This window comes from Pogona vitticeps, chromosome 5 (genome assembly GCF_051106095.1).
Source record: "Pogona vitticeps strain Pit_001003342236 chromosome 5, PviZW2.1, whole genome shotgun sequence".
In the NCBI taxonomy this organism is placed as follows: domain Eukaryota; kingdom Metazoa; phylum Chordata; class Lepidosauria; order Squamata; family Agamidae; genus Pogona; species Pogona vitticeps.
The window spans coordinates 164721295-164734983 of NC_135787.1; the positions used below are offsets into that span (position 1 = coordinate 164721295).

Consider the following 13689-nt stretch of genomic DNA (forward strand, 5'->3'; position numbering starts at 1 on the left):
GTTTCAGCTTTTGTGTTGTTGTCAGCCTGGGTTCCACACCCACAGCTCTTCGAACAAAATTGCCGGCGAGAGAAGCGCGTGCAATTCCCCCGGCCGGCGAGGGGGGGCGCACTTCCTTTATTGCCTTCTTCCTAGGCGGCATCGCATTCAATGGAAGGGGCGGAGCTAAGCCTTGCCGCAGCTTAAACCCGCTGCCGGGGCCGATCCTCTTACGCAACTGGACAGCTGAAGCCAGAGAAGGAGGGAGGGGGGGCGGAGGCGGAGGCGACGTGAGCTTTTTGTTCAAACCAGCCAGTAGGCGCAGGCCGGGGCCACAGATTGACAGGCCTGGTGTGGCGCGCGTCCTGCCAATAAGCTACTGTTTGTGGGATTTGACAGACGCACGCACACGGCCTCCCTCTCTCTCTCTTCTCCCCCCCCCCGCCACCGCCACCGCCACCTCAGGGCCATATTGTTACCGTGTGGTGCTTTTGGAGGGCTTAAAGCGGGCGGCTCCTCGGGAATTAATTCAGTCAATTACGACCGCCAGCTTTGTTCGCCCAGGCGATCTGTCATCCCGTTGGAAGAAAAAGGCTCGCTGTCTTTTTCTTTCTTTCTTTCTTTTTTCGGTTGAGAAAAGGTGGTTTCGTGTTTTGTTTTCTAATCCTTGTTAGCAGCTTGGCCGCATCCTGCGAGGTAAAAGTTTCTGCCCGCTTGGCTAATCGGGGCTCGAAGAGAAAGAAGCAAAAGAGAGAAGAGGAGGAGGCGGAAGAGGGCGAAATAAGAGGTGATTTCTTTGCCTATTCTCACCCCCCAAAAGTCTGCTTATATTTTATTGTTCACCTATCCTTCCCCCAGCCTTGTTCCGTCCGAAGATCGCTTCTCCTACCCTTAAGCCACTCGAAAACCCCATCTATCGGGGTGTCCTCTCAAAGCTTTGGACTACAACCCCCATCGTCCCCATACCATCATGGGAGTTGTCGTCCGACACGTGTTGGAGGGCACCCGCTTGGAGGGAGGCAGTTCCACCCGGCTTTCCCTCCCTTTTCCAGGAACAAAGCGCCGCTTGTTCTTTTTTTTCCCCTCTCTTCCCACCGCCTTCCCATCATGAAGTTGCTGGATGATCATGATCGTAATAATAATAATATATATATTATTTTTTTTGTTAAAAAGAGACCCTCTTGGAGACGGTTTCCGCCCCGCCGATTCTTCTGGCGCCGGTCTCGCCCGTGCACGCTGCTTTTGTTATTATTATCGAAAAGCAAACAGAGCTGCAGATTGGAGGGAGTTTCTTAAGTAGAAGAGAGGAAGGAGGCGAGGAAAACGAAATGGGAGCCCATTTTAGGCATGCATATTGTTGGCACGCGTGTAAGTGCCCTTCAGACGGCGTTTTTCTTCGGGAAATAGACGCGGGACTGCAGCCCAAGGGAGCTAGAGATTTGTCTGGTGGAACTTCTTTTAATTGAAATACCATCAACTGTGGGTCCTGATGGCAATTTTAATTGTATTTTAATCATTTTATCTTTTATTATATTTTAATTTACTTTTTAATTGTTGTAAGCCGCCCAGAGACCTTTGGGTAGAGTGGGCGGCGTATAAATTAAATAAATAACTTGAGCGATAGTTTTCGCCTTGCAGACCGCGTGGACGACAACAAATTGACACTCGGATGAAATGTGCAGGGGACATCATTTTGACCTGGCCGTTTTGCTGTCATTCAGTTTTTGTCTCTTCCCCTCCCGATTCCTCTTTTGTTTTTTTAAACCACTCTCAGTATTTGTAATTTTCTTCAACGGCCCTTTTTATTTTTTGTATAACTGGGATAGTTAGATCTGTATTGGCTAGTTTAAAACGGGATGGTGGTTGCTTGTGATTGATTTAAAACGAGAGAGAGTGAAAGTGGAGGCCGGAAAACTACCCAGAAACTGTATTTTCTCTTCTGGAAACTCTGCGCCTAATCTAACGTGGATTGGAATGGAGAATATTTTTTCTTACTGTGCACAACAACCCTGTGAGGTAGTTTACTCCAAAAGCGAGTGTTTGCTCCAAGATCAAATGGTATTTTTTAGGGATGGTTTGAGCACAGTTTTTTTTTTTTTAGTCCAGTGCTGTCCACCGGCAGCTGCTTATCTCTGGATCTCTTTCTTATGACAGCCCTTACCTGTGCAATGTTCCTGTGACGGTCTTTACAACAATCCTGGAAACTAGCCTGAAAGAAAGAGAGGATTGTTTAATAACTTTGATAAATCTTGCCGGATGACCTTGGGCCAGTCACACAACTTCAGCTTGACCTCCCAAACAGGATTGTGGTTGTCATGATAAAACAGGAAGGGTATTGACATGTCTGGAGAAAAGGTGGGATGGAAATGTAATTAATAAATAATTTTACAGTGGCAGGATTCAAAGTGGGGACACAGTGATTCTGAGCACATGGTCTATTAGCTACATTGCCACATCTCTGATTTCTGGGGTTTGCACTGAACTGATGATATCTCCGTTTGTTCATTTGTTTTTACACTGGAAAGGAGTCTCAGGATATGTGAGTGAGCTCTCCTTCCGTCTTCCCCTTATCAAAATCAAGACTTTGCAAAGGCCTCCAGCCTTGAAGACTTTCCCACAAAGAACCAAGAAAAGATAAGGGCTTTGAAAGATGTGCAGGAAGTAACTTGACAGAGGCCTCTTTCAATTTGGCTGCTTCGTGCTCTTCTCTTATGAAAGGAGGAAAGGCGATTTTGGGAGTAATGGTACTGATTTCTAGATAGTTCCCCCAGGGATTAATATGGTTTCCTCCTAGCACTGAACAGATGCCTTTGTATGTTTCTTCTGCTCTTGGGGATTTGCAGTTAATTCCTCTTTGCTTCCTGCACATTTTGGAGGGGAGGAGCCAGTGTCAAAGTATGAGGCGGGGAATGTGACATAACAGGAGGTGTTGTTTGCAAGGAAGGGTATGAAGAAGACTCTATTCAAGCAAGTCATTCAAACTATATATTCCCATATCTTTTACTGTGCTGATTACTTTTATGATTTAATTTCAAGGGGAAGGCAGCCATGTTAGTCGGTTGCTGCAAAAACAACAGACTAACAGTACATCTGATGCAGTCCAGAAAAGCTTTAGGACAAATAAAATACTGTATGTTAATCTTTAAGGTGTCATGCAATTCTTTGTTGGTTCTGGCGATATCAAGAGTTGCATGGTTCAGCTGGGTTTTAATCATTCTTTTTTAGCTGCATTGAGCACTGGTTTTTAGCAGAAAAGTGGCAGAAAAATATACAGTACTAAAGTAATAGCTGGATACACAAGTAGAGCAGCCTGCTTTTTCAAAAGCATGGGATACACCAAGAACTGAAGAATGCAGGAGCCAGGAGCAACCTTTTGCTTGAAATGCAAGCCTGGAATTCTGTAGTTGCTGTGTAACCTGCTGTGTAACCTGAAGTGAATTAGGAACAAGAGCTATGTCGTAGGAGGGAGACATCGGTTGTAGCATGATAGAGACTCAACTGGTTTATTAATTGCACTGTAAGCTTTCATAAGCAATTGCCGACGAACAACCTTATGACTTTGTTTGCGTGTTGCGAGTGGTATAAGCAAGGCAAGACTTCGTAACCGTATAAGGGATGGAAGACAGAAGTTATGATTGGGCCGGGTTTCTCCTCTTTGGGCTGTTTTGTATCTTGCCAAGGCAAATCAGCCGGTGACTGGAGAGGTATAAATACAGTTGGGGGTGGGGGTGGGCACTTCCATGAACTTGGCTGGCTGGATCACATGTTGTTGTGTTGGCTAAGAGTTCTGCACTTCTCTGCCAAGCTTTAGATGCATTTGGCTCATGATGTTCTGAAAGAGGGGGGGGGAATGTGATTTGTCTGCCTGGTGGGTAGAATCTGATCTCACGTGCTACTGCCAGTCGTGGCACGAAAATGGTTGTGGCATACAGTTAGAGCTCCACAGCTCCCTCTGCTGGACAAGGAGAAATGCCCTAGTGTTCTTCTGATCTCGTTGTACTGTTGATTCCCTCTGACTTCCCAGTTTAGGGATCTGGAAGGTAGAAATGTTCACAAAACTAATATATCTCCCTTTACTTTTCTAGAAGCACATGCTCTTTCCAGTGAGTTTCCAACTGATTTACCTGCTGTGAGAAAGCTGAATATGGTAGTGTTGTGAGAGTATGGAAATTATTTCTTAACTGAGACTCTAGTTTCTCTGTAGAACAATAATTTTCAGGGATCTGGAGTTCAATGCATATGTTTGAATTATTTAAATCATCATTATTTAAATTATTATTTACATTGGAGTTGCTGGAGACAAAGGCCTATATAGTAATCTTCTCAAGGCCCCTGTTTTTCTTCACCTTCAATTTAAGAAGCTTCTCTCTTTGGGTTTAACACAATGCAAAACAATCTTATTTTAGTCTATAAGAAAAATCCCAGAATTTACCTTAATTAGGTAAATTAATCAGTACCTTAATTAGGACCTCCACCAAACTATTCCAAAATAGTAAGTTTTCTAATTTTCACAACCTCTTTGTCAGGTTGTATTTTAAGCACAAAGGCCAGGGCAGGCAGCGCAAAAAAGGGTGGCATGACATTTTGTACATACTATTTGCATTTATTCATAGATGAATAAATCTCCCTACCCTCGATCTTGGACTGTACCCAAATGCAGCATTTATGGCTAGAAAGTCATGCTACTCTTTCCCCCTCTCTCAATTCCCATCTGGTTTAACACCCACTCTGAATGAATTTTGGAAAACTCAAAAGTTTGCTTGTTGTTCTGATACTACATTCAATTTGGGGGGAGGGGGTACTCATTGTTGAAGCATTCTTAACTGGAGAGACTGGAACGAGATTGAGGGAAGCCAAATGTGCTTATGAACCTGTGCCAAATCAAGGAAAGATGGGAGAATATTGGTTTTTAGTTCAGAAAAGAAGCCATCTGGATGGGGGATGTTAAAGAAGCCTGTAAAATTATGGATGCTGAGCATCAGAGGTATTCAGATTGATGATGTTGTTCATCTTGTTTGTTGTCTTGGAGGACTTTGTAGTTGATCCTCCAGGTGTTTTTATATTTTGCTGTTCTAATGTTTACTCACTGAACCACCATGGTGAAGGATGGTATACAAATATTTTAAATAAGTGAAAAAACTCTCATAATTCCTGACTACTGGTCATGTTTACTGGGTCAAATGGAAGCAGAGTCCAACGACCTCTAGAGTGACCTTATGTTTTTTTATCCCCAAGTTAGAGAAAATAGAAATGTTCTTCTCCATTTTCCCTGTTGCTAGATTTCAGGGTCATGCCCTGCATGGATTCAGGATGGATGTTAGTCCCAAATGGGGAGAAAGACCGGCTCCAAATCAAATCAGTAAATAACTTGACTAGTTGAAGGAAACAGAATACACATGCTTCATGTGTGGGATTGATAGCCACAAGACAGGGAGATGACCAGTACAGTAGTTCAAAAATTTAACAGGGGATCTGGCAAAGTCTTGGAATATGAAATTATCACTGGGTTATAATGGCGGTATCATCCTGGCTGTCTTGTTTAGAGGCAGTATGCTTAAAAGTGCACAAACCTACAGCTGCAACCAGCATGTGGTCTCCCTCTTTCTGTGCTCTATGTGGCGGCAAAGCTGGAGGATGCCCACTCATCTTTTATCTGGGCTGAAGTGGTGGCAGAATGCTCTTTCTCAGTTTCCAGGACGTTTGGAGCACAGAGAGTTGTTTATCTTCACCAGTCACTGGTCCCTAGATTTCAGATTGCTATGTGCTGCGGGAAACATCAGGAAGCTTGTGCACATGTGTGACCCTCCCTTTCCGGCCAACACTGGATGTAGCTCTCAGGACCCCAAAAAAGTTGTGCTCTCCTGCCTAGGATATAAGAAGCCGCTGGAGATGTCATTTGTTTTTGTGCCCTGCTCATGGACATTCCAGAGGCATAGCTTGAATCCATAAGTAGATAGAAAACTGCCTTACATTGAATTTCACCACTCACTTAGTATTGTCAGCTGGTTGGCAGTAGTTCTCCAGGGATTAAGGCAGGAAACTTTCTGTCCCTCCCTGGGGGATGTTAATATTGCTTGGAGACCTCCCATCCAAGTACTAACCATGTTCAACCCTATTTAGCTTCCAAAGTTAGATGAGATCAAAGTGGCATGGTGTTTAAAGAGCAGGGAAGAGATGCTTTTCCTTAGAAGAACACCAGGAACATAGGAAACCTTGTATAGCAGGTCAGACCACTGATTCCTCTACCCAAGTATTGCAGCAGCTCTACAAGATTTCACAGGCAGGCTGGTTTCCTAGCCCTAGATGGAGATCCTGGTGTTTCTTAGACCTTTCTAAAGAACTTCGTATTTCCTGGTCATAAAAAGTACGACCGTAGGCTAAGCCTCCAGACTTTGCCTTCTGGAAGTAGATGGTATCAGGTGTTTTGGGGATGATTTGAAATCCGGTTTGCCACTAAGAAGAATCAAAATGATGGACCAAATTGGGCCTTTGACTTGATCCAGCAGAGCTGTTATGTTTCTAAGACATCTCTAAGGACTTTTTCTTTTTTGCCCCAATGTACATATATTCATCCCTTCCTTCTATCAAGAAGGAATACTGTACCATTAATTGAGTGTTAGCTGATGATGTTGCAGTTCTTATCTCCTCTTTCCTCTGTTGCTTTCCTAGGCATCTGGACAAAGGACTGGTTTCTTTGATCATGTCCCGACGAAGCCAGCGCCTGGGTGGGACTGTTCATTATTTCCAAAGTGAAGATGATGGCAACAGCAGCAGTAGTGGAGGGAGCTCATTGCTTGGCGGACAGCAGTCCTTGTTTAAAGACAATTCCAATAGGTAAGTAGAAGGAAAGGAAAGGAGAGCCTGGGTGTTCCCCTTGAGTGTTCATAGCATTTCTTTGAATGGGTAGGCGTGGAAGCCTGGTGCTTTCTACATCTCTAAGTGGCAAATGGTAATTTACAGCAGTGGTTCTGAGTCTTTCATATTTTACATACGACCAGTCACTTGTATCAAGAACCATAGTCCACTGAAATAGAAACACGAAGTCCACATTTTCCCCAAGAAGGACTTTTAAATATTTACGGACATTCTTTTATTATATTTAGCATTTGTAATAACTTTTCAAGTTATAGTAATATTAATGGAAGCCAGCACACACACACTAAATCATAATTCTATTGCTATTGAAAATTAGAATGGTGTTGTTCAGTATAATTTCATTGCTATGGTTTCACTGTAAAACACAAAAATGATGCCTTTTAAAAACATAGTACTTTTAGGGATAAATATTATTGTTATGACTAATACACACACCCTGCCTGCAAATTATTCCATTATTTCATGTTATGAAAGCTTTGTGTTCGACTTACAGTATTCCTGCCTTTCAACAGTAGAACACGTAGCACTGGCTTACAGAATTCCTGGCATGAATGGTTATTCTGAATTGAGATTTTTGTCTAGATCTCTTTCAGTGCTTGTTAAATTAAGCACCGCTTGAATTATAAAATCTGAATTTGCACCTTAGGTCTCACAGGATTTTTTAAAAAAACTTGACCTTGCATGTTGAAATCTTTTTTGGTTTTCAACCTTTGCTTTAAAATTTCAACATTGAGAGTTGGGTTTGGTAAATAGTACATCTAGAACACGGATTATCACAGACTATCGCTCAGTGTTGCTGTATTTTAAGGCAGTGCAGTGCTACTGAGCTTGCCTTAGTTCTGCATCACATTACCCATGCTATTATTAAATATCTGTTGTGCAGAGTAACTCAAAGGATTTCACAGAGATTGTTAGAAGAGTCTTATGTTTGTGCCCTTCTAATATGATTCTTGGGAAGTACTTCCACATCAGAGCACTGAGCTACATGCTATCCCGAACATATAGTATGTTGCCTAGTCTCACTTTCTTTTATCATTCCAGAATATGTTTCTCCCTGCAGTGCTTTCCCTGCTAAAATTCACCCCCCTCCCTGTGTGGAGGCAAAAATCAGCAGAGAAATCCTCGACTGCCATCTATGGAAGGTCCACATACACACTTGTCTTTTTTTTAGCTCCTGTGGCATTTTGGCAGAATTTAAGGAGGGAAGCAGTTTGGTGGGATAGTAGAAGCTTCCCCATCTACACATTATTGTCTTTATCCATACTGGAACTCCTTGTGCTTGCTTTGAACAAAGACAACTTACATACTGGGGATGTGTGTGTGTGTTACACTCATGTATATTATACATTACAATAAATCAGAGTAAACTACATGTGTTATGTATCTATTTATGTATATACTTTAGTGAATGTATATACTTTAGTGAATATATAACATAGCATGCAGTTTAACTCTGACTTCCTGTAATGTTCCTTGTTTCCTCAGGCCTCTCGTGTTCCTTCCAAATAACAACAGAGGCAATCCTTGATGCACAGCTTATTTCATGGATTTTTGGGGGGCAGGGGGCATTGCAGAGATATTTTTTCTAGTTCTTTTACTATTTCTGGGGAGAAGGACAAAGTGAAGGGCAGGGCCTTGGCACAAGGAGGAATGATCTCTGCTCCACCCTCTTTTCTTTGTTGTTCATTTCACTTTGTGCTATTTGCAGCTGGATCAAAATCTAGTGTGGCCAAAAAGGATGGGTGGTATTAGACGAAATTTGCGGCTCCTCTGTCTGCTGTTTTGATGTGTCATTTCCAAAGCCACTAAAAGTTTTTTGATCAATCAAAAAGTAGTTTGACGCAGTAAAGCAACTTTTTCAAACCTGACATCCTTCAGATGCCTTGGACTCCAACCCTCATCATCCCTAACTAGAAGGCCAATGTTCTGATGGCCAGGGCTGATTGGAACGGGGTTCTGGGTGATAAACAAAGAGATCTTGCATATGTCCGTACTCTGCCCTTTGCTTTGCGAGGAAAACTGTAGCAGTGTCACAGGAGAGTCAACTTCCTTCCTGTTCCTCTACAAGCACCTGTTCTTTGCAAAAGCCTATTCAGGAAACCCAAAGTGACTGGAGAGGAAACAGTGGTGGGAGAAAGAGAAGGCAGAGCGTTCTTTGTCTTGAGTGCATCTTCTTTGCTATATTAGCTTGGCCCCTGTCTGAATTTCCACACACACACACTCCCACTGCTTCTTAACATTTTCTAGGCCAAGCAGAAATAGCTGCTTGTCCTATTTAAAAAAAAAACATGCTCAAATCTCTCCTCAACAGTGAAGGGCTTATTTCCTGCAGTTTCTCGTAATTCTGTACGAAAAGCAATTTCTGGTTGTACTTTATTAGTCTCCTCCTGTGATAGAAGTCCCTTGGGTTTACCTCATTGGCTAGTCATAATGTAAAGCTAACACAGTCAAGGGAAACACAGTTACTTTATTGACATAGTAAATATATTTCCTAGTTCTTCCAATGTCACTTTTAAAGCGGTGTTTTTTAGGTTTTTGCGATTGTATAATTGTGTTTTTTAACAACAAAAAGTAATGATTAGGTTAATCTTAAAACACTAAAACAAGTAATAGGAACAAATGGCTTTTGAAAAAGTAACCGTGAAGACTCCAGGGTTGTGAATGTGCAACCCATTACAGCATACAAGGATCAGTGAATGTCCACATCCATGCAACAGTGGTGAAAAGGAAAATACCTTCCAAAGAAAAATTATTTAAGGACACGGTAGAGTAAGAACGACCCACCTTTTGCCAGATGTTTCTTTCCCCCACAACACTCATGTGTAGGGCCAGCCTGGAGTTCCTTGTACAAAAGTTGTCACACATATGTTATGTGCAAAGTGGTCCTTTCTTGCCCTACACTTTCACTTCTCTGACAGGGCAGTTGGTCCTTTGCGTAACACCAACAAATGTCAAAGGCGACTTAGAGGGAGCGGGGCGGGCCGTATGACCCACCGATCCCCCTCAGCATTTTGCTGCCACATAATTAGCAGGCCCAAGTGGCGCTTTTGGCTGATCTCAGTCTAATCTGTGTCAAAGGGTAGAGATTTTAAAAATAATCATATGAGGCAAAATTTTTATTGTTCTGAGTTGCTTTAGGGCCTTTGTTTGCCCCAGGGTGTAAAATAACACAGGATAACTCGTGTGCATGGAGCTGAATTACTAGGAACAAACATACTGGGTCTGAATGCCAGCAGTGGGGTCACAACCCAAAGGGGGTAGGACCACCCCATATCTGTCATGTGGCTGCCAATTGTCTCAGCTTTCACAAGTGCTCAGTTTCACTCACACATACAGATACAGTGGTCTTCCCCTGCCTTTCCTTATTCTGCATAGTGTTGGACTACAATTCCCAGAATTCCACAGTAGCAATGCTGGTGGAGGCATTCTACAAATATAGTGGTCTTCCCCTGCCTAGAGTGGATGAGCAGTCCAGATAGGTGGGTATAAATCAAATACAAAAATAAATTCTAGGCGTTGTAATTTGAAAGGAAAAGTTATCCAAGCTTTGCTTCTGAACAAGCACTACTTATGGGTGGTTTATCACATGGAATAACCTCCTAGCTCCTAATAATCTTAAACAGGCATCCTTCCATCCTCCTTTTCTGTCTCCTACTCTGTTCAATTCTGGGACATCTGTAGATACTGCTGTTCTGTGGTAAGAGTTTATCTGTGGTCACTTACCAAACAGCATCAGCGTTGTTTGAGAAGGCCCACTGGTGCACATATAATGTGGGGTCACCTACCTGTGTGTCTCATGTCACCAATATGTCACCTAATTCCTGTTTTTGTCTTTTGCAGCAGGAACTTGAGAAGAAAATCCAGCAGTGTGAAACGCCCCTCTCCAGCCCCTAGCCTGGGAACCAGCCCTGCCACTCACACCAGCTCCTACTATGAGTCTGTGGTCAGTGAGACTTTCCTGAATGATGATGGCAGAGGACTTTCCCTCAGAAGTAGCACTGCCTTGGATGATCCGCTGGACAGCAGTTCTTACTGGAGTGAGTATTTATCATCTGTGTAGTTTAGATCAGAACTGAAGAACCAGTGGTCCTTCAGATGTTCTTGGACTACGGTTCCCATTGTTCTTGACCATTGGCCATGCACTCGGGGACTGATGGGAGATGGAGTCCAACGACATTTAGAAAGCCACAGGTTTGGCATTTGTAGAAATCCTGGACAGTCACTCTGTATGCTCCCTACTTATATTTTACTTATTTGGCAGTATTAACTCTGCTGCACAGAGCACTTGGAATGGACATCTTTACAGAATAATTGTGCAACATAAGAATATGTTGCGTTGTACTGTCTTGTTCATTTTTATGCCGCTTTTCAGCCAGAGACCACCAAAACATTGAGCTAATTAAAATACATAACAAAAGTGCCAAAATATTACAAACATTTTGTCCTGAATTCAGTTATTAATCCCAACTAGAGTATACCCACTGAATCAGTGCTGTGTACATAAGTGTTGACTCATTATTTAGCAGTGGACTTAATATGCCTGTTATAAATGGGATGAGTATCAGGTTTTTATAAAGGAAGGTAGCAAAAAATATCAATAAAGGTAAAGCATTTTCTCACTGATGGGCTTTTATTTTATCTAGGTAATTATGGCTTTGGTTCATTGGTTTCTATTTTGAATTTGAATGTCTTCTATAAACTATATTGGTATTGCCAGCCAATTAGATTCTCAAATCCTATGGTGTTTTATAAAGGACTTTTTATCATCATCATTATCCAGTGCATTCACTGCTTTGTTCTACTTAAAAAAGTGAAGGGGGAGCAGAGAATTCTAACCATCCCCCCCCCAATACATTAAGGGAGCAAAGGAGTGCTCAACTTCTAAGCTGTGTTTAAATGTTTTCTTGAATGGTGTGGCTTCCTTGAATAAATGTTTTGTGTTCTATTCTGTGTTCACATCCGTGTGCACACACTGAGATGAGATTGACCATGCCCAGAGCTTCTTTCTAAGCAAGGTTGTGCTTCCTGATCAGGCAAGGATCTGTCCATGAGAAGCAGAAGAGGCATTGGAGGCACGGACATGACCAATAAAAAATTCAATGGACTGGCAGAACGGAAGATCTATGACACCTATGCTTCTTCATCAGGATACTCCTCTGAGGACGACTACACAGGTATCAGTGGGTTCTTTGTCATAAAGGCAGGGGTGAAACTTGTGTGGTCCACGGGCCACCGAGCCACCCAATGCGTCTCCCCGGCCCTCCCATTTATGTAAAATAAATATGCATAGCTGAAGCATCCAGAAAGGTATGCATATTCTGAACTAGTATGTGTGTTCTGAAATTGAGGGTCTTCACCTCTCTTTGTATTAGTGGGGCTAACGTATATTGGAGGTGGAATCTCGGGTAAAGTCTGGATTACTCAAAAAAATTTGCAATAGCCCGCCATCCCAAGATAAGTCACCATACATTTTGCTGATGCTCCTGCACTTAAATCAGACAGTGGATTAAGAAAAATAGATGACCATCTTGCTGCCTCTGCTTCCATTCCTGGTTTAGTCAAGATATACACAAGCTGTGGCCTGGAAGAATTAGATTCATTTCTAACCCCCCAAAGCAGTCCTCTATAGTTCCTTAGTCTGGTGTTCATCTAACTTTAAGCAAAAGAGCAGCAGATTCATGCAGAAATAAATGTCATTTCCAAGCCGAGGGGTTGGAGGGAGAAAGAGATGACGAGATGAAGGATGTTACCTCATATGACCTTCTGGGCAGACCCTTCTCTCGGTTCCACCACCTTCCCAAGCTTGTTTGGTAAGGACAGGAGCGAGGGCCCTCTCAGTAGTTGCTCCTAGGATTTGGAATGCATTGTCCTGAGGAACCAGGTTGGCTCCTTCAAGCTTTTAAGCAGTAAATTGTCTGAGGAATGCTGGTTTTTAACTTACAGATTTTTAAATTTTTTTAATTGTTTTTAAACTTGATTTTTAAAATACGAATTGTTCTTTTAAATATGATGTTTAAGTAGTGTTTTTAAATCTGTTGTTTTATCTGTTATGAGCCGCCTTGGGTCCCTATGGGAAGAAAGGCAGCATGTAAATAATAAGGAGGGGCGACTGAACGAATGATGCCTAATTTCCTGACAAATTGTACTGTTTCCCACAGGTCACACTTACTCAGACCAGAATGCTTCTGCTTCTAGGTTCAAGAATGCACTCTCCAAAGTAGGGTCTTTTCTGTGGCTCGTGGCTACCTCACCTGGTAAGTGGAAAAGCTACTGATAACTTGGTCTTGCATTGACACAACACAGGCAAAAAGTATGACATGACATGGGGCCATGCTTGCATAAGGAAGTCTTGAATGCCTTCTTGCTCAAGATGGAAAAAGTGCAACAGCTTGCATAAATTGTAATTGTGCAAGCCTGGTGACCCATTGGCTCCTAGCCTAAACAAGCACATGAAGTGTAATAGCTAAGAAGCAAGGTGCACAAGTGGTAACCTCTTCCTCTCTGCTCAGAACTAAGACAAACAGAGCAGACTCTGTTATTTCAGGATTTACCCATCTAGTGTGTGGTGGGTAATAGAGCTGAACAACATGACCGGGATATGCATGTGTGCATGCATGTGTACCAAATAGTCTTGATTTCCCCCTTATTTGATATTAATTTCGAGTAGGTAAGTTTCTGAAAGGGGCATCTATTGTCCTGGTATTGCTAATTAAATCAGCTCATACAGTGTGGCAGGAAACAGTGCTTGTTTATGCTGATAAGGAATGCAGTCAATTATCCTGATAAATTCTGCTTTATCTGTTTCATTATTTGAAGTTCCGTAAGATAAAAGCA

The 13689-nt window shown here is 42.4% G+C and overlaps 1 protein-coding gene across 3 annotated transcripts in view; it reads left to right on the forward strand.

The window, feature by feature from the left end:
• The first annotated feature begins 280 nt into the window (after positions 1–280).
• SUN2 (Sad1 and UNC84 domain containing 2) overlaps positions 281–13689 on the forward strand; it is a 36367-nt gene continuing 22958 nt past the window's right edge. For 2 of the 3 annotated variants that reach the window (XM_020787643.3, XM_078376154.1), the window contains exons 1-5: positions 281–766; positions 6649–6813; positions 10696–10892; positions 11889–12029; positions 13014–13109. In XM_020787643.3, coding sequence (XP_020643302.3) covers positions 6680–6813; positions 10696–10892; positions 11889–12029; positions 13014–13109 — 568 coding nt within the window. In that variant the 5' untranslated portion in view covers positions 281–766; positions 6649–6679. The remainder of the gene's footprint in view (positions 767–6648; positions 6814–10695; positions 10893–11888; positions 12030–13013; positions 13110–13689) is intronic. The other variant, XM_078376153.1, reaches the window with a different exon arrangement.